Source organism: Pseudocercospora fijiensis, assembly GCF_000340215.1.
Source record: "Pseudocercospora fijiensis CIRAD86 unplaced genomic scaffold MYCFIscaffold_3, whole genome shotgun sequence".
Lineage (NCBI taxonomy): Eukaryota > Fungi > Ascomycota > Dothideomycetes > Mycosphaerellales > Mycosphaerellaceae > Pseudocercospora > Pseudocercospora fijiensis.
The window spans coordinates 1,287,331-1,311,955 of NW_006921534.1; the positions used below are offsets into that span (position 1 = coordinate 1,287,331).

Below are 24,625 nucleotides of genomic sequence, written 5' to 3' on the forward strand. Positions count from 1 at the left end.
AAAGCGGAAGTCGCGGAGGGAAGGGGCGGTACGGATCGATGTGTGTGAGCAGCAAGTGGAGAGGAAGAAGTGTGATGTCGCCTCAATCTAGCCCATTATTTCTCCGCGCGTAATTATTGATTAGATTTGACGCAGAGGGCGAGTGCCTATTCTAATGATCCCCCGGCGATCCGGGTAGACACAAGCGGTGTGGCTAAGTTAACCTAAACTCCTCCACAACATCTGCACTTCCAGCAGCAAGACGTCACCTGGGCTGCGCAGCAGTGACATTCCTTTGCTGGCAGCCACTAGACTTGGTCAGACGACACTCCTTTTACCTTTGACAAGCTACTTCTTCTTCATGTAAGCGCCCGCGCGCCCGCCTTCTCCAGAACCACTGTCGCTCTCCCTTTCGATGGGAGTCACGCAGCCTCAATCATACAGGCCCGATTTTAACTCCGAACACAATGGCTGTTGAGTCTACTCGCCGCCAGGTGGCCGGCCTACCTATGAAGCATATTACTTTGGCTGCTGTACGAGCATTCCTGGGCGCACACTGATTTGTACTAACATGCTGGCAGCTTGTCCTTCAGAATGCAGCACTGGTTCTCCTTCTGCGCTACTCACGCACAATGCCGCTCGTCTACGGAGATCGATACTTCGCGTCGACCGCCGTATTTCTGTCCGAGATCATCAAATTCTCCTTCTTTTTGTCCGTCGCACTCTACGAGATTGCAACGAGCCCGCAGACTCCCGACACATCGACCATTGGAGAGCTTTCAGGAGCCCTTTCAAGAGCAGTGTTTACAGGAGATAGCTGGAAGCTGGCTATTCCGGCTATGCTATATGCGCTGCAGAATATCCTTCAGTACACCGCTGCGAGTAACTTGGATGCCGCTACCTTCGCGGTGACATACCAGTTGAAGATTGTGAGCGCCGCCATGTTTGGCATCTTTCTGCTTGGGAGGACGTTGAATGGCCGAAAATGGATGAGCTTGGGCTTGATGGCTTTTGGCATTGCAATTGTACAGATGTCTTCTGTCTCGCAGCAAGGCAGAGTGCTGTCGATCAAGGACTTGCGAGATGGGGTATCCTTCCATTCACCACGTTCAATTTGGGAAATGGAGGATGAAGGAAACAGAGCTGCGGGTCAGCTGAACAAGCGCTCTGCGACATATGAAGGCATTGACGAGGACCGGTCTGCTGCGAATCCGCGAATGAACGTGACAATTGGCTTGGCGGCTGCCGTCGTGGCTTGTGTCCTCTCTGGGATGGCAGGCGTATACTTTGAGAAGATCCTGAGGTCCAGATCAGAGTGTCGTGCATCGGTGTGGGTGCGCAACGTGCAGCTTTCATTCTACACGCTGTGGCCAGTGCTATTCCTCGGAGTACTTTTCGCAGACGGAGAACATTTGGAGAAGACTGGATTCTTCACTGGCTACAACTGGGTGGTTTGGCTCGTGGTTGTCTTGCAAGCTGTCGGCGGCATCCTCGTGGCGCTGGCATTGAACTATTCGGACAGTATGACCAAGAGCTTTGCCAGCAGCGCATCAACCGTGATCACTTTCGTGGTCAGCGCTATGTTCATGGACTTTAGCAGCAGCTTTCTGGTGAGTTGCAGGCCAGGCAGACTGGTGACGACATACTGACCCTTGTGCAGCATGTTCTCGGCACGGCTGCGACGCTGTTGGCGGCATTCTTATACACTACGACGGAAGAGGACAAGAAGACGCGACCTCCGCCGATCAGCGTCACGCAGTACGAGCAGAGCGGAGATTCCAAATCCTATTTTGACCTTGAGGCTGTCGCTACGCCTGCAGCAAAATCGCCATTACGAGAGCCCATGAGAGATGCATTGTCAACCAGCAGGCCTGGTACTCCTGTTAGCGAGAGGAGACATTTGAGATCGAAGAGCACGGAACGCAGATTTATGATTTAAGGAGTAGGCTGAGGAGTGTTTTGGATACCCGCCTGGGACATCAGACCCACGGCATGGCACGGCATGGCACGGCGGGCAGGACATGGCACGGCGAGGCATGGCGGGCGGGCAGGGCAGGGCAGGGCAGGGCATGAAAGGCGTACGAAAGTACAAGAAAAGGCGGCGCATAGCCATGGAGTCGGGAGGCAGGCTTTGCTTTCGAGCGGGACGGGAAGGAGCTTTCTCATGCTTGGGTAGCATCCTCGGGCTATCGTTGTGCTCGTGCAAATGAAAATATCAGCATTTCAGGTGCTGGCGATGCGATGCGATGCGATGCGATGCCACCCTTTACGCTCTTGTTCACCGAACTTGCGGTTGTGTCGAACCTGGAAGGGACGTCGACGCCCGCGCCTTCCTTCGTGCCTGGCGACGCGTGAAAGCTCCACTCTGACGGCCTGCCGAGTCTACACTTCACACTTCTGCATTTGTGCTCTTCTCTCCTTCTCCCCTTCTCCCGCCGACCATCTTCCAGCCTCCATCACCATGACCGACCAGCACATCTTCGACCAGCTGGACATGCTGGAGCGTGGTGCCCGCGACCTGCCGACTGCGCGGAGTCGGTATGGTGCAAGTGGCGGCAGCGAACAGCACCCACGCGAAAACTACACTCATCAGAATACTGGCCCGTGGGACGATGCATATCGCCAGCAGCAGGACGACTTCATAGACCAACCTATACAGCTTGATTCGTTTGGTAAGGGCGACCTGCTGCAGCTTCTCTCCCATGTCATCTCGACGCTATGGCCATCGTGACTGACAGAGGACAGATGAGCGACTGTTGCGACAGCCGGACTACCATTCCAGGCATGGCCAAGCTGCAATGGGACGAGCCAGGCTGTCGCTTGAACCCAGGTCAATGCACGGCCGCCCACATGACGAGCGACATCCTTACCACTATGCACCAGCAACCACGCAGAGCAGACCGCCATCCCGGCACCTTGATCTGTCCCGGTATGCACACTTTGATCAGCCGACCTCTCCTCAGCTGCATGCACAACCTTCAAGCCCGGCCTTCAACGCAAGCCAGCGATATCACACATCTACCAGCCGACGAGATGATGATCTGGAGGGGGCCTTTGATGTGCACACCCGTCCAAGGCATCGACGGCCAAGCGCTCGGCGGCTCGGTTACCAGGCCCGTGATCTTGAAAATGACGAGCCGGATTGCCCGACGGTCGCGGAGCCAGTCATTGCAACCAAAGCTCGTGATTCTGGCCATGAAGCTCCAATCGCCCAAGGCATCAGACTCATTCCTACACGTCAATTGCCCGACCGCTTTCGCGCCATCTTTCCTTTCCCATTACTAAATGCAGTGCAATCGAAATGCTTTCCCGTCATCTACAAGACCAACGACAACTTTGTTCTTTCATCTCCCACTGGCAGCGGCAAAACAGCAATCCTGGAGCTTGCAATCTGTCGCTTGATCAACGGCTACTCCAACGGCACCTTTAAGATCGTCTATCAAGCACCAACCAAGTCGTTGTGTGCGGAGCGCCAGCGAGACTGGCAGGCCAAATTCGGCCCTCTGGACTTGCAATGCGCCGAGTTGACCGGTGATACCGACAATGCTCAGCTTCGCAACGTTCAGCATGCCAGCATTATCATTACAACGCCAGAGAAGTGGGACAGCATGACACGGAAATGGAAAGATCACCAAAAGCTGATGCAAATGGTCAAGCTGTTCCTGATTGACGAGGTTCACATTCTGAAAGAGGATCGCGGGCCTACACTTGAGGCCGTCGTGTCACGAATGAAGTCGGTTGGCTCCGATGTGCGCTTCGTCGCCCTCAGTGCGACTGTGCCGAACTCACAAGATATCGCGACATGGCTGGGCAAGGACGCCATGAATCCAGGTATACCAGCACCACGAGAGAGGTTTGGCGAAGAGTTCCGCCCGGTCAGACTGCAAAGGCATGTCTGCGCGTATCAATATAGCTCCAACGACTTTGCTTTTGATAAAGTCTTGGACAACAAGCTACCCGATATTATCGCAAAATACTCTCAACGCAAGCCAATCATGATATTTTGCGCCACCAGGAAGTCCTGCGTCGAGACCGCGAAGCTACTAGCAACTTGGTGGTCCAACGCTGGTCCTCGAGATCGCTACTGGAATGCTCCACGAGGCCGGGTACAAATTACGGATAAGGATTTGCGCGAACGAGTGACGTCGGGAGTTGCTTTTCACCACGCTGGGCTTACTACAGAAGACCGCACCGCAGTTGAGAAAGGCTATCTTGGGGGTGAAATCGGTGTTATCTGCTGCACATCGACACTTGCTGTTGGGGTCAACCTCCCTTGCCATATGGTGATCATCAAGAACACGGTAACCTACACCCAAGGAAATGGTATGAAGGAGTATTCTGACCTGGAGGTAATGCAAATGCTGGGACGAGCTGGCAGACCACAATTCGATGACAGTGCCGTGGCGGTCATCATGACTCGCTTGCAGAAACAAGAGACCTACGAGAAGATGATCTCAGGATCTGAGGTACTGGAAAGCCGCTTGCACCTGAATCTGATTGAGCATCTCAATGCCGAGATTGGTTTGGGAACAGTCAGTAACCTCTCCTCTGCCAAACAGTGGCTCGCAGGCACATTCCTATACGTGCGCCTCAAGAACAATCCAGAGCACTACGAGATTGAAGGTGATGCACCCGGCGGCAGTATCGATGAGCGCTTAGAGAAGATCTGCCGCGAAGGCATCACGCAGCTTGAAGACAATGACTTGATCAAAGGTGTCATCAAGTACCAGTGCACTGAGTTCGGCGACTCGATGTCGCGATACTATATCCAATTCGAAACCATGAAGAGCCTCCTTGCACTTCCCTCGAAGGCCAAAATCTCCGAGATTTTGTCGACCATGGCACAGGCGGCCGAGTTCAAGGATGTGCGCTTTCGAGCAGGCGAGAAGCCAACCTACAAGGAATTGAATAAGAACAACAGCATAAAGTTTCCAATTCCTGGAGCTCTAGAACATTCAGCTTGCAAGGTGTCTCTGATCATTCAGTCCGTTCTCGGGGCTGTCGAGCTACCGACCGAGGACACCAAACATACCATGGAGTATCGTACAAGCAAGGCCATCATTTGGCAGCACGCTCATCGTCTGATCCGGTGTATCATTGACTGCCAACTCTATCTTGATGATGCAGTCACGGCACGCAACGCATTGATGCTTGCTCGTTCTCTGGCTGGTCAGGCGTGGGATGATTCACCTTTGCATATGAAACAGCTAGAAGGCATAGGCAATGTCTTTGTTCGGAAGCTCGTCGGAGCAGGCATCAGATCAATCGTGGACCTTGAGAGTATCGAAGCATACCGCATCGAGCAGATACTGAGTCGCAACCCGCCCTTCGGAGCCCAGATTCAGGAGCAAGCGCAGGCCTTCCCTCGACTTCGCATCGGTCTCAAGATTGTGGGCGAGCATATCGTCAAGAAAGGCGAGCACGTTACTGTGAAGGTCAAGGCAGAGATTGGTTTCTTGAACGAAAAAGTGCCGCTGGCTTTCCAACGCAAGCCGATCTATGTCTGCCTCCTAGCCGACACCTCTGATGGCCATAAGCTGCACTTCGCTCGAATCAGCGCCAAGAAGATGGAGAAGGGCATGGACGTGCTTTTCAGTGCCAATCTGACATCTCAGGGTCAAGTGATCCGAGCATTTCTCATGTGCGACGACATCGCAGGCACGCAGCAAAGTGCTATGCTCAAGCCCGAGATACCATCATACTCATTTCCAACGCCGAAGATGCTCGAAGACTCCCAGGACCGTTCTCAGGGCAAGATCAATGCGCCGAACACCTCGAAGCGTCGGCTTGCTGCAGCCGGTGCTCAAATAGCCGCAAATGATGAAGAATTTGGTGATGTTGGGCTGGAAGATGAAGACCTGGCTGCTGCAGGAAATGATGGTTTTGCAAACCTCGACGATTTTGACGATAGCGGTGCACCTCTCAAGAATAAGGCAACATCGCCGTCGAAGGACAATGTCGAGCACTATGAAGCTCGTCAGCTACCAAATGGCAGGTGGCAATGCAATCACAAATGCAAGAAGAAGTGCAAGCACGAATGCTGCGAGAAAGGCCTGGAGAAGAAGCCGAAGCCGCCTAAGCCAAAGGAGCCAAAGAAGACATCAGCTGTGTCTGAGCCACGTCAAACTCAACTTGATCTGATCGCAAGCAAGAAGAATACGGCATCAGCTGCTCAAGCTCCATCCTCTATCGCTCCACCACGCAAGCCAAGTGTCCCCAAAGAAGCCCGCGATCTCGAAAAGCTGCACGACAAGATTCCAAACTCCACGCCTAATGTCCCACTCCTGAACAAGTCCAAGCCGGCAACACTTCAAAGCACTCGACTACCAAGTTTCTTGGCCAAACCCAATAATAATCACGACGACCTCGACGACGACTTTGGACTCAACGACCTCCGCTCAGACGATTTCCCAACAGATTCCGAACTTCTCCCAACCGAACCAGTCTCTCACATGAGCCCATCCACTCACGCCGGTCCCAACTCGAACGATGACGAAGATCTCAACGACGAAGAAATGCTCGACGACCTAGAAGACGACGCCTTCAACTTGAATGCCGATGCAGCAGAAATCACACCTCAACAAGATCAGAACGACAACGACCGCCCCTCCCCCCTCTCCTCCCTCGAATACGAAATCCAAGCCAGCAAGCAGAAATCCATCTTCATCACAGGCGAAAGCACAGATAGTATCGAGAACGAAACAACAAAACACAAACTCGACGATACGGGAAGTCTCTTCTTCCAAGGACCTCCTGTGGCGAAGAAAGTGAAGAGAAGTCCTTCCGTTCACGACGACTTCCCGCAAACGCTCGAAAGCACCACCAAGCCGGAAGAAGAGAAAGAAGAGGATTTGAAAGCGTGGTTTGAAAGGGAATTTGGGACGGAGTATTTTAACTATGTCGGATGAGATGTTAAGCTTGCACGAATGATGGATGGCAGGCAGGGGTTTTGTTCGAAGAGTTCATCACCGTGGTGATATCGACGATATTTTGTCTGTTAGGACCCACAAAAATGAAGAGAGGGGAGTAGCTCGAAACATGTATCGTAGTATCTACACACGCTTACATTCTCTCATCCTGAAGCAAGACAAGACTCTCGAGGTTCATAGTCTAGTCATAACATACAAGCTAACCGATATCCACACTACAATGCTTTTCGTCCTTTGAGCGATGCCGTTCCATTCTTTCTCACCCACCACCCATTACGCCACACCATCCCAAATTTAATTTATACCCGTGTCTCTCTACCTAGTACCGACGCGAAGGCTTCTTTCTTCTACCAGGCGAAGAAGAATCCTAGCTTCCACCACCCGCAGCACCTCCACCACGAGGTCTCTTCGTTTCGCCACCGGCAATGGGTTCGGCGCCATCGTGACTGCGCTTGACACCAGCATTCGATGCAGGCCCGCCGCCGCGAGGAAGGCCTCCTCCACGACCACCTCGAACGCTACCTCCCCGAGCGATGCCGGAATGATTGCCTCTCGCAGCACCCTGAATTGACAATTCGCCGGTACTGGGCCGACGGCTCGGGGCACGAGGGAGTTTGCTGCCGCCTGGAGCAGGGATGCCGGATGTTTGAGCGCGAGGAGCTACGGGTGCGTTTGGCTTGGAAGCGTTGGCAGCGACGGGAGCGCTGGCATTTGAGCTGGTAGATGCGTTGGGCGTGAAAACCGCTGCTTGAGGGTTCGGTGCGGCAGTTGTTGTCTTGGGCGACTGGGTTTGAGGCTCCATTGGAGCGCTTGGTTGACCGAAGGCTGGCTTGACTGGAGCAGGCTGGGCCTGGAATGGTGATGGAGCAACAGCAGGCTTCGCGGGAGTAGTTGCCGCACTTGAGGCACCCGCTGCAGGCTTGGCAGGAGGTTTCGCCTGGGCTGCCACATCAAAGGCCTCCTTGACTGGCATTGTAGGAGTCTCCTTAGCCGCCTTTGCGATAGCGTTCCATCTGGCCTGAGCGATCTCTTTCTGATTGATCATAAGCTTACTGCGCATGTTGAGTTGATCAACAGCCTGCTTAACAGCTGCTTCCTTGGCTTGTTCGGCGGCTGCTAGCTTTTGCTCGAGGTCCTTGATCTTTTCTGAGCTGCCGGCGTCATCAGCCTGAGAGGTTGCAGTGGTAGCACTATCGCTAGTGGTCGCTTTGACGGCCTCGAGCTCTGCTGTAAACTTCTTGATCTCTTCGTCTTTTGCCGCGATCTGCTCATTGAGTTGATTCGTCTTCTTTTCCACATTCGACTTGAGAATGCTGGCGACTGTTGCCTTGACAGATCGATTATTGTGGATCAAGAATCGTACTTGGGGCTCCGAGATTTCCAGATTGGCCAGGTCTAGACCATCGACAGAAGTTGAAGTTCCGCCTTCAGACTTCACGCCATCGCTGGCACTAGAAGCATTGACTTGACTGGCTCCGGCCTTCCCTTCCTTGATCAGACGCTCCATCTCAGCCTGGTGGTCGGCCTTAAGCTTCTCGAGGGCAGCATTGTGCTCATCCTTCAGCTGCTGCATCTCACGATCGAACTGTTCGCGCAGCTCCTTCTGTGCTTCAATGCGTTGCCGCTCCCTGCCATCGTTCAGCTGCTTCCTCAGACCTCTGTCCCGCGCTTCGGATTTCTGCTTGTATGCCTCCTCCATCTGGGTCTTAGCAAGCTCATGCTGTTGCTCGAGCTCTGCACGGAGTTTCGCCACTTCCTCTGCGACTTGATCCGCGACAGACTTCCCGCCTGGTGCAGGCTCAGCATTGACCGTTGATTGAGCCGAGGCGCTTGCGGCATTCGCACGAAGAGTCTCGACCTCCTGTTGAGCAGTTGCGAGCTCTTGCTTTAGCTTGTCAAGCGTCTCTGAGCTCCGTGCCGCTTGGTCGCTGGTGGGATTCTCCTTGGCGTTGCTCAGCTGCTGCTGAAGGTCGGTGACTTGGCCTTCGAGCTCCTGCACACGCGATTGAGTTGTCTGCAATTCAATGGTCAAGCCTTCGACACGGCTCGCGTGTTCGCTGGCGTTTGCTTCGGCCTCAGCAATGCGTGCGTGCAGCGCTGCGTGCTTCTCATTCTGACCTGCAGCTGCTCCATCTTCATCAACTTCACCTTCCTCAGCATCGTCGTCAGCTGGTTTCGAGGGCTTCGTGCGGGCTTCTTCCAACGCAATATTGGCTTGTTCGAGCTGCGTCTTGGTCTGCTCGAGCTCGGACTTAGCAGAAGCTAAGGCGTCTTGCGCTTCCTTCAAGCTGTTCTCAGCCACCTCCAGCTTCTGCTTCAATTCATTGATCTCGTTCTTGTTCTGAGTATTTCTTGTCTTGGACTGATCGATCAGTTTAAGTCTCCTCGTCTCCCAGTCTGCTTTCAATGCCTCCACTAAGGCTTCATGACCGCTGACTTGCTCTCGTAGTTCAGCTACCGAAGATGTCTCAATCTCGAGACGCTCATTTTCGGCTTTGAGCTCTTCGAGGCGCTTCTTCATTTCTTCAAGTTCAGCAGGATCAACGCGATCGTACTTGCTGATGATGTTCTGAGTGCGTTCACGCCAATGATCGCGATCATCTTGAAGCAACTTCATCTCTCCGTCCTTGCTCTCTAGCTCGCCCTCCAGTTCGCCAACACGGCTCTTCAGAGGCTCGATCTCTTCGAGTAGGCGGTCGACTTGCTTGGTCTTCTCTTCTAGCTTCTCTCTTGCTTGTCGGGCATCATTACGAAGTGTTGTTGTAGCCTCGCGGTACGTGTTGAGCTCTTCAATGGTCTGCATGAGCTTGTTGGTGCTGTTTTCGGCACTAGCTTTCTCAGCAGACTGTCTGCGTTCGTCCGCTAGCTTCTGCCGAGCTTCTTCCAGCTGATTTTGAGCATATTCAAGCTGTTGTTGCAGACGCTTGGCTTCTTGGGTCGAGAGCTCATACTGGACATCGACAATTTCCTTTTCGCGTCGAAGGTAGTTGATGACTTCTTGGAGATTGCTGTCGTTTCCAGAAGTTGATGGCGTGCCTTCGCGAGTTTGACCATCAGCAAGCGCAGCGGCGCGACCTTGACGAAGCGCAGCAAGCTCATTTGAGAACGACTCCATCTGCTGGTGAAGCAGCTTGTTCTGCTCATCGGTGTCTTGGCGCCTCCTCTTGACTTCCTCTAGCTCGCGCTCGAACTGATCGCGCTGCTCAGCCCAGCTCTCTTCTGCTTGCTGCAGGCTGATCTTTGCTGCTTCGGCCTCAGCTTTGGCACCGGCCACCTCCGTGCGAACCTTGTTATACTCGCTACGAATTTCCTGCAGCACTTTTGTAGCTTCGCCATGCTTCTGCACTTCGATCTCATAGTTCTCCTGTGCCTGGATAGCGATCTCGGCCTGGGTCTTGACATCGGCCTGAGACATCTTGACTTCCGCCTGATATTTCGCAATGTCATCTTCGAGACGCTTGATAGTTGTCTCGAAAGAAGCTTTCTGGTCGGCGAGCTGGCGTCCATTGTCGTCTGCCTTGCTGCGTAGTTCGGACAACTCCGTGTTTGTGGTTGTCAATTCAGAGTTGAGGTCTTCAATGCGCTGCTCGAGCTCTTTGATCTTGGAGTCTTTCTCAGCAATGAGCTGCTCGGTGTCGTCCTTGTACTGATCAGCGGTCTCCGAGAGGTTGGCAAGCTCCTCTTCAGTAGTCTGTGCAATGGCTCGGAATTGCTCGGCCTGCTGCTTCGCATTCTCCAGCTCGGTCTTGGATAGCTCCAGATCACGACGAAGATCGGACAGCTCGAGAGCAAGTCGCTGCTCTGCTGGGACTTCTTCGCCACTGCCGTTCGGTTGCTGCTGTCCAGCAGTCGTGGGCTCTGCACGGGGCGTAGGCTGAGGCTGGAGAACCTGCACCTTCTCTTCAGCTGAACGGAGCTCGATCTTCAGCTCATCAACCCGAGTCTGCAGTTGATCGCGAGCAGTCTTGGCAGCAGACAACTCTTCGCGCACATTGCCAAGGCTCTTGACAAGATCATCGATGCGGGTCCTGCTTTGACCTTCCTCGTACTGGCGTCTCAAGGCAGCCTTTCTGCTATCTTCGACTTCAGTATTAAGCTTCTTCTTGGTCTCGCCAAGCTCGGACTCTAGCGTATCAATGCGTGACTGTAGGCGACGGCGTGTCTCAGATGTCTCCAGTTCTCGCTCGTTCTGAAGATTCTGCAAATCGGTGACCAGCTTGTTTAGTCTAGATCGATCATCCAAAAGAGTCCTGTTCTCTTCGTTGAGCCGAGTCTCAATGCGCTTCCAGAGCTCTTTCTCGGCTTTCGTGTTGGCATTCTCGTTCCGCAAAGACTCAACCATTGATCGAGCCTCCACGAGCTCTTCCGCCACTTGCTGAGTACGGAGATCCTGCTTTGCGGCTTGCTCAGCCAACTGTTGTGAGCGCTTCTGGAACTCGTTGTTCTCGTTACGCAATGCAGTGAAGTTTGACTGCAGCATATCGTATCGCTCAGAGGCCAGAGTGAGCTGAGACTGCGCGCGAGCGAGATCAGCTTGGAGCGTGCTCTTCTCTCGTGCCAGACTGTCGACCTGCTCCTTGAGTTGCCGTCGATCGGTGACCGACTCATTCCGGAACTGGTCGAAGAACGTTTGCTGCTCCTTGAGTAGCTTGTTGAGGTCATCGACATCTTTGCTGCGTGGTGTTGCTGGCGGACCCACACTGTTGCGCATCGGTGTGCCAGGCGCAACGCTCTGTCCAAACAACGATTGAAGGTTAGCATCAGGATTGAGTTGTCCGCGATGCTGCAACATGCGTCGGAACATGTCGCGCTCCTTCATGTAGCTGTCGATCTGAGTAGCCGTGACTTGCAGTTCGTCCTTGTATCGCTCCACCTGCTGTCTCAAGCTCTCCAGCTCCTCGGCATCGGCAGCCGACTGTCGCGCCTTGTCGCGTGCCTCATCTCCTTCCATCTTCTCACCAAGCTCGCGAGTCAGACGCAAGAGCTTCTCGTTCTGCGATGCAAGATCTGTCACCCCACGGAAGATGACGAGACGCTCAGAGATCAACCGCCCAGTGCTTGTCATGGCATCGAGAGTGTCGTCATCAAGCTCACCGCGGGCAGCACGCTCCAACTCCAACCGTTCGTCTGCTGACATCTCACCCAGACCCTGTTCACGACTCTGAGCTTCAACGAGGAGGATCTTGATCTGAGCAGACATATCTCGCAGCTGTTGTTGCCTGATTGCACTCTCGCGCAAAGCGGCCTCTGCCTCACCTTGCCAGCGTGTTGACTCTCTAATGGCAGTGTCGCGAGCCTCATTGGCTTCGTCCAAGAGACGCGAGAAGTCGAGCACTTCGTTTTCCAGGCGTTCCTGTTCTTCCTTGAGGTCTTCAATTTCTGGCTTGCGAGTCTCAAGCTCCGTTACAAGCTCGTCGAGTGCAGTTGAAAGTTTGTCGGTCCGGCGTCTCTCAGCCTCCAGTTCCTCCTGAGCTTCAGTGTATTTGGTGTAGAGTTGAGTGAAGCTGAGACCATTGACTACCTTCCGCATTGAGCCCGGCATTGCAGATGGCGAGCCTGCACGGGAGCCATAACGGCCTGGGGTCTGTGGCTCGCCGTTTCGCAACGGAGTACCGGGTCGTGAGAGACGAGGTTGCTGCTCAAGGCGCTCGACGGTCAGCTCCAGCTCAGCCACGCGACGCTCTGCAGTCTCCTTGTCTCCGCGCTCTGTCTCAATCTCTGCCTGCAAGCGGCCAATCTCATCAGCAGCTTCGTCTCTGACACGGTCGACTTGAGCCTGCACCTCCTGCAGACGAGCCTTGTGTGTAGCTGCGCTCTGTGCCTGCAGTTCTCCGAGTCGCTTGCCACTATCGAGCTCAGTCTTGAATGATTGCTCCTTCCGAGCGGCTTCTTCTTGCAAACTAGCAATGCGTGCGAAAGCTTCGTCGGCCTTAGCTTGCACATCGTCTAGTCGCTGTCGGAGGGTCGTTTCGGTGCGCTTCAGAGCTTCGACGTTGGCGTTGGCGTCTTCCAGGTCGCGTTCAAGAGTGGAGATGCGTGCATTCCGTTCCTTCCGGAATTTGGTGTGTTCCTGACTGCGCGTCTGAAGCTCGTTGGCATGCCACTCGTTGTTCTTCTTGAGCAATTCGATTTCCTGTTGCAGCGACTGTTCCTTGAACTTTTGCGAGGCAGCAGCATTCTCCAGCGATTGGTTCTTTTCCTCCAGTTGACTAATTTCGCGTCGGAGCGCCAAAATCTTTGAGTGCTGCTCCGATAGCTCCTGAGCGATGCGATCCTTTTCAGCGGACTTGGACTCGACGAGGGCCAATGCTTCGCGATTTGACGTCTCGAGACTCTCGATTCTTTGTCTCAAAGCCTGTGTCTCCGCCGTTGACCCCGAAGAAGATGATCGCAGCTGTTCGAGCTCGGTGGAAAGAGCCTCCCGGGCGGCTTCGGAGTCATTCAGCTTAATTCTCAATTCCTCAACTTCCTTGTGAGCCTTGGTGACAGTAGCCTTCTGTGCTCTGATTTTCGTTTCTGAAGTGCGAACAGTGTTGTCTAGCTCGACATCCACCTTCAGCTTCTCCGCCTTCAGCGCATCGAATTCTTGGGTCTTGGCGGCGACAGACTGCAAGAAGTCGTTGACGAGATCTGTCGTGGGCGCATCGATCAGTGTCTGGATGTCCACCTCGGACACGCCGTATGCCGTCGCGAGGTAGGCCACATCGACCGCCGCCGCCTCGCCTTGCGCGCGCGTCCGCATATTGGTGTAGTGTTGTCGTCGTACTACACCATCTCTGTGAATAGTGCTGGCGTGATCGGCGGCCAATGTGAGGGAGCGTGGTGGTGGAGGTGACGTTGTTTGGCAGGCGCGTCGTTGCGGCTTTGATGTTGTCTGCACGAAGCTCGAATGACAAGGGCCGCGCTTTGACTCTCGGTTGTGCAGAGCCGCATCCGGGATAGTGAACTCTATTGTTCGCAACTGCCTTTGACGACGTTGTTAGCTGACTCTGGACTTTCATTTCTGCATGTGACAGTGAGGCAACGCTCGTTCGCTCATTCACCAACAGTCAGCAGTCACGACCCGAGCTCTGACCTGGAACTCTTCGCTGAACCCTCCAGGTCGTCGCCTTCCACCAACACCTCCGCTATCCACCACCCACCATGTCCCTCCAAAAGCAGCTTGCTAGCTTCAAGCAGGAGTATGGTGATGCTACCACGAGAAATATAACTCACTCTCGACCAGCGGCCGCTGCGCCGGCTCGATCATCAACTCCGAAACCGCTCATAGCCACATCCAGCTCCGACGCCGTCAAGCGCAACCACGATGATGCATTTAGTACCGCACCTGTGCCAGCGCAAAGCCACGGCGAAGAAATGCTCACTCAAGTGCACTTCGCTATCGAGAAGCTCAAGTCCAACAAGTTGGAGGCCATCACCTTCGACGACCTGATCGCCTACCTGTCTCTCCCAAACGACGCCCAGCGCCGAATTCCACTCATCAAGCGCGCACTGCAGGACAGCGACCGCGTAGATTTCATTCCCAAATCTCAAACCAAATCTGGCAAAGATGCATTCCGCTACCGCCCCAAGCACCCAGTCACAAACGCAGAAGAACTGAAAGACTATCTTGCAAAACAAACCACAGCACAAGGTATCCCCGTCCGAGAGCTGAAAGACGGCTGGCCAGACTGCGGTCCAGCAATCGACGAATTGGAACGACAACACTTCCTCCTCGCTACTCGCCGCAAAAAGGATAACTCCGCCAACATGATCTGGCAAGACTCTCCTTCATACCACACACACATTAGTGGCGACTTCAAGGAGTTCTGGTCCAAAACGAAACTGCCTGCTACGGAAACCGAGATACGTACGGATTTGGAGAAAGCTGGAATCACGCCTACGAGTGTGGTCAAGGAAGTTAGGAACGTGAATATGAAGAAGAAGGACCGCAAGAAGCCGAATCGGAGAGGTGGCAAGACGACGAATGTGCATATGCACGGTATCCTCAAGGACTATACGAGAAAATAGAATCCAAACTGAATTGCTTTCGGGTTTCACCAATACTTGGCCACCGCGGAGGGTATAGCATGAATGCAGTTTGAAATTTTTAGCGAGGCGTTGGTGGAACCTGGCTTTGTATGGACGAGGCTCAGAAAGGAAGGCCTCGAAAGACTGCAGCGACAGCATCGCAGAAGAAAATTTACTTGGTGGCCTCATTCCACACATGTAAAATCACAAGAACACAACATAAAGATCTTTCAAGTTGTGGTCCACATTCCATTCCACTGCAACCTCTTGCATGGTGAGTACAGTACAGTTTACCCTGCTGCTCCGACTCGACCTCATGAACGCAACGCTTGGTCATATCCCTGTGTGCTCACAGCTTCCACGTCTTGAAGGCCGATGGAGCATGTTATGACGCGCACGTGGAAATGGCTAGCGTGGTGCAACATCAAACGGGATCGACGCCAGGCTGGAGATGTGAGCGTGGTTTTCGTGCATGGCAGGCCCAGTGCGTTGGTAGAGCACGCTTCCACGCTCGAGCAGTCTGTGTCGCACAGTGAGAGTGCAGTTTCAGATTATTTCGTCCAGGAGACAAAAGTCCAGATGCCTGAACGTAAGGTAAGCGAGCATTTCTCATTTGTAAGGCCTCGTGGTCTGGACGCCGTAGATTCAGCCTCGTCCCTGAACGCCAGCTTTGGTAAGTGTGTCGTTTGCAAACGTCCGACTCGTTGTGCCAGTGCCACTCGGCGCCCTGCATGCGGATCTGCTATAGCCTGTACGAGACAGGCCATATTCTACGTCTCAGCTCAGCAATAGTAGCACATACGCTGTGCTGTGATGCCCTTCTGCGGTGACAGATGACAGATGCACGTCGGTACCGAGCCGGTAGAGACTGAGCAAGATGGTGTCCGCCGGCCGTCCGGCATTCCACCTGACAAACCTTGACCGAATTTGAGACCTCAACGGTGCTGTATGAGTGTTCAGCGCATGTCGTTCCAGAACCACTCCGTTGATCCGTGTATACACACGCTTTAGGTGGATGCCAATATGGAGGGCGATATGGTGGTGAGGCCCTGTCTACTTGCAACAGGTTATCGCATAACCTGGCCGTAGATTATAACAACTCTTCCAATAACTAACCTGTCTTATGCGATAACGGTTATTGAATCGTAGGTTATCGCTGTGCTCGTAAACTCGCTAAGATTATGCTATATATAGTATAATTAGCAAAACTAACTCTTAAGGAGCTTTTAAGCCTATCCGTGCGCCTAGTAGACTTCCGGCCTAGCGCCGCAGTATCTACCTCTTTCTCTACGTCTTTTATAAAGCTACGAGACTAGCGGTATAGCGATCGAGAAGGTATAGGACGGCGGAAGCGAGGATAGAGCGATTATTAGCGGTAGTGTTATCGGTAAGCGCCGTTACTAGCACTATACCGTTACTACTCGAAGAACTATCTAAATTGCGCCGCCGTACGATATATCGACTACTAGGACGAAGGTCGGTTTAAATAGACCGTAATAAGATAGAAAGCGAGGCGTTTCGAGTACTATATAGTCCGCCGAAGTACTACTACGAGCGTACTATTACGGTTACTCGCGACAGATCGTTAAGTAACTTCTTATTACGTGCAAGCCGAGGCTTCTTTAGAGAGGCTAATATAAGCGGGAGGCAGAGACAGAATAATTGGTACAAAGGTAATTCTAATTAGTAAGTAGGTAATATAAGTTGAACGCCTCGAGCTATAAGGGCATTCCGGCGTTCCTAAATACAAAGGAGATGTCTTGTCTATAGTCGTAAGCGACGTAAGCGACGCTATCGCTCTCGACCGCTCCTATCGCTCCTAGTAAGATAGAGCGATAGCTTAGCCTACTAGTCTTAGCGTCGCTCTAAGATTATATAAGGACTCTAACTAATTAGATCCGTAACACTATCCCCCTCCTTAAGCGGAATAGTCCCTTATTCCGGGACTTTCTAATTCTAACTTCTTTATTATATTAAAGTCTACTAAGGATTTGTCTTCTCGCTAGCGTAAGGAAAATATCGCAAATAATATTCTCGCCGACTGCCTCGAAATACCGATCCGCTACTTCTATTGCGAATAGGCTAATAAACCCTATAAAGTCGATCTTCGTTCCGGTCGCTGCTCCGAGTGCGCCCTATACGGCTAATCCTATAATATGCAAGTTACTCGTATAGAGTATAAAAAAATCCGGAAGGCGCGCCTAAAGATAGCTAAAGATCTCGAAGCGGCCGAAGAGGAGGAGGACCTTCTTACGCGGAAGCTTTTCGAGCATCGCGTAAAGGTCCGTCGCTTACGTAAGTCGCTACGTATAAAAGAGGATCGGGAGATATAAGCTCTTAAGGCAGAAGAAGCCTCTATTTAATAGGCGGAAGAGCTCGAAAGAGAGCTAGGCTCTTCGCCTATAGAGCCGATAATATTCTCGTTACCTACTAACGAGCCGTTTCCCCTAGATAGCCGATTATAGATGTCGCCTTATAACTAAAGTCGTCTAGATAGGATATCCTAGCCTGTCTCTGAAATCCCTAGTAGGAGTGCCGAGAGTCTAGTGTCCTAAAGGTATGTATTTTCAATGTTTCCTGTCTATTTTATCTTCTAGCTAGTTAGTCTAGTAGTATAATTCTTAGCTACAAAAGACATAGTTGCTAGGTATGCTATTAGAGTCCCCGCTCCTCGAGCTACACTACCCTAGGTCGTTAAGAACTCTAAGGCGCTATAATCGATAGGGTCTAAGAGGTCGTAGGTTTAATTCCTATACTAGTTATTTCCTTTTTGTCCGGTTTTGATATTTTTTGATTATCTGCTAACAGTTCTGCAGGTTTTCTTTTAGTTCCTAAGTGTTTTCCGAATATAGGTATCCTTTCTATTTAACAAGGTATTTCTGACCTTACTGATCTAGGATTTCCTCGACTTTAAACTTATTTTCTTCCTTAGGTTGGAAGTGAAATGTTTTTTAATACGGTGTTTCGGCGTCTGTAGGTTCTAGTATAGAGATATAGAATACTAGGTGGATTTTCGCGTCGTCCGATAGTTTGAGTCGGTAATTAACTAGTCCTTTAGGCTCATTAATTAAAAATGGCCCGACTTTAATATAGTCTAGTTTCTTAGTCGATCTCCGGGTTTTTAGATTCTTTGTTAGGAGGTAGACCTTATCCCCCTTCTTTAGCTAAGGTGCTATTTTTCGTTTAGCATTATATAGTCCCGTAATCTTTTCCTAAGACTCGGCAATTGCGTTTTGCAATTCTTTATATACCTGCTTCAAGTCTTCTAAAGCGACTATCGCTTTATCCGCGTATAGATGCTGTAAATACTGTTCCCCGAACAGCTGCGGATATTTTCTAAAATTAGCGAAGAATAGTGTCTCTTTCGTAGTCTTAGATTGTTAGTTATTTAGTATAAGTTGTGCTATAGGCAATAGCGATGCCTAATTGTTTTATGCGTAATTGACGTAGTGCCGTAAGTATACCTCTAAGGCCTGATTCTTAACTTCCGTTTAGCCGTCTGTCTATAGATAGTATACCGTTAATAGCTTGTACTTAATTCTAAGTGTCGCTGTAAGCGTCTTCTAGTAGTTTGACGTAAAGAGCTTGTCTCTGTCCGTAATATAGGTCTTTAGAAATCCGTAGTATCGCATAAGTCTATCTAGTACGAGGTATCCGAGTTGCTCTGCCGTACTTGCTTCGTTAGTAGGAATGAAGTGTGTATATTTCGTAAGCCTATCGACTATAATAAGTATTATGTCGTAGCTATATCCTATAACCGGATCCTTAGACTTCGGTAGTTTCGTAATAAAGTCTATTATAACTTCGTCCTATAGTTTATCTAGTAGCGTCCTAAATTAGATATGTCTATATTTAGCGTGTCTATTAGCTTTGTTACGCTAACATTGTGGACATTTCTTAATATATTCTAGAACTCGTTGTCGCATATGTAGGAATCCGAAGCTTCGCTTAACTAGTTCTATTGTTTTTAAAACTCTAGGATGTCTAAATTCGGGTCCGTCGTAGTGTTGTCGTATATACTCCGTAACTCGTTCCTTAGGTACTTAGTATTTCCTATATTCGATTGGGAACTGTTCTTCTGTGTCCTAAAGAACTCGTATAATGTAGTTGAATTCTTTTATGTTAGCACTAAGGCTTCCGTCTTGGTTTGTTTTTAATATCTGCTGCTACACTAGTTCGTAACCCTCTATATAGTCGCTACGGCGGCTTAGTGCGTCGGCTCGTCCGTTCTCGCGTCCTAGGGTATAGCGGATTTCGAACTTATACTGTCCTAGCAGCTCCGACTAGCGGGCCTATCTTCGGGTTAGTACTTTAGTCGTAGTAAAGTAAGTTAGATTCTTATAATTAGAAAGAATCGTAAGACTTAGTGCTCCTTCCGCGTATACTCGCTAGTATTGCAGTAATGCAACTATTGCAAGTAGCTCCTTATTATAGATATCGTAGTTCTATTCCGCGGGTAACATCTTTCTCGAGTAATAGGCTACCGGGTATCGTTTCCCGTTATGCTCCTGTATAAGGTATGCTCCTATAGCCCTATCCGACGCGTCTGTTTCTATCTAGACCGCCTTATTTCCATCGAATAATCGTAGTATTAGCGCAGAAACGTATTGCTTCTTTAGCTGCCTAAACGCTTCGTCTTCCTTCGTGCTCTAGTTCTATTTCTTATCTTTCTTTATAAGCTCCGTAAGGGGTGCCGCTGTCTTAGAGTAGCCCTCGATGAATTTTCTATTATAGTTAGCTAATCCTAGGAATGATTGTACGTCTTTAACGCATGTAGGCGTTGGCTATTCCTATATTAACTTAGTTTTTTCTAGATCGATCCTAATTCCTATAGTGCTAATAATAAATCCTAGGAACTTAACTTCCTTCTTATAGAATTCGCATTTCTTAGGTGCAGTCTTAAATCCTACTTAAGTAAATCGTTCAAAGACGTCCTACACTATTCGTATATAGTCCGCGAGAGCTCCCTTAGTATAGACCAAGATATCGTCTATATATACGATAACGCATATATCTAGAAGGTCTCGGAGGACTTCGTTTATAAGGTCTTAATATAACGCTAGGGCATTTGTAAGTCCTATAGGCATAACCAAGAATTCGTAAAGCCTATATCTTGTTCGGAATGCTATTATCTATTCGTATCCAGCTGCTATACGTATTGCGTAAAACGCATCGCGTAGGTCAATCTTCGTATACTAGTCTAATCTAGTTAATCGGTCTTACATTTCTTCGATGTTCGGTAGTAGGTACCGATTCTTAATTGTAATGTCGTTAAGTCGTCTAAAATCGACTACTAGCCGTCCTTCGTCTAATCCGGCTTTCGGAACGAACATTACTAGTAAGGCTGCCGAGGATATCGACTTCCGTATCTAGCCTTTTTCTAATTTCTCTTTTAGCTACTTGTCTAGGGTTTTAAGCTCTTTCTTAGACATTGCGTATAAGGGTCCCTATAGAGGCTCTTTCCTAGGCTGTAAGTGTATCTTATAATCCTATAGTTGGTGTTTAGGTAAGGCTGCCTTGCCTCTCTCCTCTTTAAAGAGTCGTTTCTACTTACTATACTCTTTAGGAATATCTAGGTCCGAGATTCTGGTTTTATTCTTCGATAGCGTATAACTTCTATCCTTCCCGTAATTATTATTATAACCCTCCTAACCTAACGGTAGTGTCGATCCGGGTTGAATACGGTTCTCCGTAATTCCTGTCGACGTAAACGTCTTACGAGTTATCCTGCGTTTGTTAATCTTATCTGCCTGCGAACGCTGCCGCTATATAGGTTGAATGCCGATTATATAGTCGCATTCCTTAAATGTAAGTACTCCTCTTCTCTAGTCTACGACTAGGTTATGCTTTCTTAACTAAGGTATACCTAATATAATGTTATAACTAGCTATATTAGTAACATCTAAGACAATCTCCTCGTAGTGCTATTAGATAGCTAGTAGTAACGGTATCGTTTCTCGTTCTATACTAGGTAGCGGTGACCTATCTACTGCTATAAGTTTATACGCTCCTTCTCTTCTACTTCGGGTTGCGATCCCTCGGCTTTTAACGAATGATTCGGAGGCAAAGTTCCCGCTCGCTCCGGAATCTATTAATACACTCGTCGGGTGCCCGTTAACGATAACTTTTGTACGGAAGACTGCTATTAATGCTTAAGCGCTTTCGGTGTTAAGGAACTCTCTTAGAACGCTCTAATCTAGAGAGTTAGTCCGTTTCCCGACTAATTAGTAGCCTAACGTTGTTCCAACTAGTTACGGATCCGTAGTCCTACCGTTCGTGCTTCTTCGGTATATAATTTTTCCTCGAGGGTATTATTATATGTATCCCGTCCCTGCGCTGCTATAGCCTTTCGGTATTGCTAATTTAATCGCTAGACCGTCTAACGTATCTCTTAAGTAATAATCGTCCTTTCGTCGGGTAGGACGTATCCGTAGGGCGTAATTATACTTCCTATCGGTACTCGCTCCGTAATGAAGTTATAGTACGTATAGTCTATAGGTATTCGGGGGTAATTCTAGAATTTTGCCCGTAAGCTTATCTAGAAATAATCAAATTAGATAGGATCGATCCTCCGTTGTCCGTTAACCTTTAGAAACATTTCCTCGTATTTGCGTACTAGATATAAGGCGATTGTTCGCGCTACTATAGGTATATCTATTGTAAACGTAAGGATCGTATCGTCGTTAATCCCGAATTCGTCTTTACTTTCTTTATTCGTAGTTTCTTCCTCGGTATCTAGACTTCCTTCTAACTCTTCTTGCTGTTCCTCCTCTTACTAAGGGGACTCCGGTACTTCTAGGATAGCTCCTAACTCCTCCCCGGGAGGGAATGAAGCTTCCGGATCTCGGTTTTCTTTATCGTCGGTATCTAAGCAAGATTTATCAATCGTTTCTTCTTCTAACTAGGATTTCGCATCTTCTCGTACGAGTCGCCTAATCTAAGGGAAGAATCCTACTTCTACTTTAGCAGAATAATAAATTTAGTATTAGTCGTCGTAATAGAATCTCTAGTAAAGGGTTCTATATATAGGTTCTTGTCGTCGTGCTATTATATAGATTTGTCGTAGCTCTTCCTTTACGACCTCTACGTAGGTCCTCGGCGCGTTATTAATAGAGTATAGCTCTACTACTATTCGGTAGCCTTCTCTGCCCGAGTCCTTTCGTTATATTATATTAAACTGTTCGCGTCGCACTATATTCTTACCGCGGCAGTTCCGTACTATATAGCCTTCCTTACTATACGTATAGTAAGTCAATCTTCCTACTTTCTTAGGCGAACTCTTGCCTTTTCTTCCTTTAATTGCTCGACCCTTCTAGGTAGCGTCTAGCTCTATTAGTTATGCACCGTAGTAGTTGTTCCCCTTTAGTTTATCGTAGATACTATAGTTTCGTCTATTATCGTATCTAGGAGTATAACTAGCTTTTCTAGAAGTCTTGGAATCGTAACGTCGTTCTAAAGCTCGTTCGTAGAGCCTATCGTCGAGATCGATCGTAACCTTAACTAATGTTCCTATATTATCTATTTTTCTACCGTCGCGTATAAGCTTGTCTTTAACGTTGTCCTTAAGACCTCGCCGATATATTGTTATAAGAGCTTCGTCGTCCTAATCCGTAAGTTAGGCGTATTCCTAAAATTTAGCGGCGTAATCGGCATACGACCCCTTCTAAGTTAAGTGTTAGATAACCCTAACTGCGGTAGCAACTTCGTTAGAAGATCTAAAGACCTTCTTTATCGTACGCTTAAGATTTTCGTAGCTTGCGAAGATTCTATCCGAATTGTCGGTTCCGTTACTATCTAGATAGGTCCTAAGAAATAGTTTAACCTAATACTAAGCCCTGCCTCGTATAAACGTCGTTGCGAAGACTGGCTTTAAGTTATCTTAAACCTAGTTGAACATGAAATACATATCTATTTAGCTAACCTAGGTATCGAATTTGTCTCGGTCGCCGTAATAAAAGTCTAGCTTTCCGATCTTAAGAGAATCGTTTCCGGCATAGGTTCCTAGTATATTGCTAGCACTAGAGGTAGTACGTCGAGTACTGCCTGTCTCGCTAGGGGCGGGAGTTCCCCTTCCGACTTATAATAAGGCACTTATCCTAAGGGCGTTTAAAGTGTTACGGTTACTCGCGACAGATCGTTAAGTGACTTCTTATTACGTGCAAGCCGAGGCTTCTTTAGAGAGGCTAATACAAGCGGGAGGCAGAGACAGAATAATTAGTATAAAGGTAATTCTAATTAGTAAGTAGGTAATATAAGTTAAACGCCTCGAGCTATAAGGGCATTCCGGCGTTCCTAAATATAAAGGAGATGTCTTGTCTATAGTCGTAAGCGACGTAAGCGACGCTATCGCTCTCGACCGCTCCTATCGCTCCTAGTAAGATAGAGCGACAGCTTAGCCTACTAGTCTTGGCGTCGCTCTAAGATTATGTAAGGACTCTAACCAATCAGATCCGTAACACGTACGAGGTTAAAGCAGCCGGTATTGCGCGCGTTAGTTAATAAACTACGGAAGAATAGATTAGAAGGTAAGAATAAGAACAAATACTCGCTAGAGGCACGCGTTATCCTCTTCCTAGTTATAGTAGGGCATAATAGGAGCCTTAGCAACCTCGCTAACGACTTCGGTATAGCAAGAGAGACACTAAGAAGGATAATATATACTATGTCGCGCTGTTTGTGTCGTATAGCAAAGGACTAGATCAAATTGCTATAGAAGGACGATAAACCGCTATAGTCTAAGGGTGCCGATAGTAGCAAGTTTTAGCTATACTTTAAGGGCGTTATAGGCGCTATCGACGGCACTTTGTTAATAGCTAGTCTACCGAAGATTAATAGCAATCTATAGCGTTGTCGGAAGGGCTATATTGCGCAGAATGTAATAGCCGCCTATAACTTATTATTGCGCTTCTTATTCGTAATGCCTAGATACGAAGGATTAGCGATAGATAGCACTATATTAAGGAAGGCCTATTAGTTAGGCTTCGACGTACTAGATAGCTATTTCTATCTCGCTAACGGTAGTTATTCGTTCAAAGATCTACGGCTTCTCGTACTATATTAGAAGACACGATATTATCTCCGTAAGTAAGGCGAGGCTAAAGAACGACCGGCTAACTATCGAGAGATATACAACCTCCGCTACGCTTAGCTTCGTAACTGTATCGAGAGGGTATTTGGTATAATAAATAGGCGGTTTAAGATTATTAAGGAGGGACTAAATAGCTAGCCGATTGCTTAATAAAGTCGCTTTGTTATCGCCTGTTATATTATCTATAACTTTATCCTATCCGACGGTCGACAACCGCTATCTTTAGAGCTAGGCCTTCTTCTAACTAATACTAAATTAAACGCCGCCCGAGAGGCCGATACTACGGCGGAGGTCTATATCGATAATAGGCGCTACGCCGACGAGGTTAAGGATAAAAGTTACGCAAATTATCGTAATAGAATAGCGAGGTAGATGTATAATAAATATAACGGTAATCAGTTAAGAACTGGACTTAATATAAGGGCTTAAAAGTAGGAGGTGCTGCTTAGAGTACGGCGAAGGATATAATAGGGGAGGGTTGATGTTTATAGAATATAAAGGTAATAGGCGGAGTTCGGTTTTTAGTAAGGAACTTAGTATAGAGTCGATTTATAGGCTTAAACCGTACATATTCTAGACATTACTGTCGCCTTTTCTACGCCTACTACTTCTCTAGTCG

The 24,625-nt window shown here is 49.2% G+C and overlaps 5 protein-coding genes across 5 annotated transcripts; 3 read left to right on the forward strand and 2 right to left on the reverse strand.

Moving 5' to 3' along the window:
- Nucleotides 1-446: 446 nt before the first annotated feature.
- MYCFIDRAFT_152204 (uncharacterized protein) lies at nucleotides 447-2,660 on the forward strand (the record flags this gene model as incomplete). Its single annotated transcript, XM_007926360.1, has 3 exons — nucleotides 447-512; nucleotides 561-1,589; nucleotides 1,640-2,660. The coding sequence occupies 3 exons, from the start codon at nucleotides 447-449 to the stop codon at nucleotides 1,916-1,918; spliced, it is 1,374 nt and encodes a 457-aa protein (XP_007924551.1). The 3' UTR covers nucleotides 1,919-2,660.
- On the forward strand, nucleotides 1,784-6,887 carry MYCFIDRAFT_202824 (uncharacterized protein; the record flags this gene model as incomplete). Its single annotated transcript, XM_007926361.1, has 3 exons — nucleotides 1,784-2,651; nucleotides 3,181-5,816; nucleotides 5,907-6,887. Exons 1-3 carry the CDS (start codon nucleotides 2,186-2,188, stop codon nucleotides 6,885-6,887), a joined length of 4,083 nt encoding a protein of 1,360 aa, XP_007924552.1. The 5' UTR covers nucleotides 1,784-2,185.
- Nucleotides 6,888-7,007: 120 nt separating this feature from the next.
- MYCFIDRAFT_152207 (uncharacterized protein) lies at nucleotides 7,008-13,650 on the reverse strand (the record flags this gene model as incomplete). Its single annotated transcript, XM_007926362.1, has 3 exons — nucleotides 7,008-7,704; nucleotides 7,780-8,043; nucleotides 8,122-13,650. The coding sequence occupies 3 exons, from the start codon at nucleotides 13,648-13,650 to the stop codon at nucleotides 7,276-7,278; spliced, it is 6,222 nt and encodes a 2,073-aa protein (XP_007924553.1). The 3' UTR covers nucleotides 7,008-7,275.
- Nucleotides 13,651-14,153: 503 nt separating this feature from the next.
- On the forward strand, nucleotides 14,154-14,909 carry MYCFIDRAFT_120912 (uncharacterized protein; the record flags this gene model as incomplete). Its single annotated transcript, XM_007926363.1, has 1 exon — nucleotides 14,154-14,909. A coding segment is annotated over one exon (756 nt), but the record flags the coding sequence as incomplete, so codon positions are not given.
- Nucleotides 14,910-14,944: 35 nt separating this feature from the next.
- On the reverse strand, nucleotides 14,945-17,191 carry MYCFIDRAFT_173001 (uncharacterized protein; the record flags this gene model as incomplete). Its single annotated transcript, XM_007926364.1, has 8 exons — nucleotides 14,945-15,062; nucleotides 15,095-15,102; nucleotides 15,135-15,219; nucleotides 15,246-15,420; nucleotides 15,450-15,636; nucleotides 15,674-15,688; nucleotides 15,717-15,971; nucleotides 17,165-17,191. 8 exons carry the CDS (start codon nucleotides 17,189-17,191, stop codon nucleotides 14,945-14,947), a joined length of 870 nt encoding a protein of 289 aa, XP_007924555.1.
- Between the last annotated feature and the right edge of the window lie 7,434 nt (nucleotides 17,192-24,625).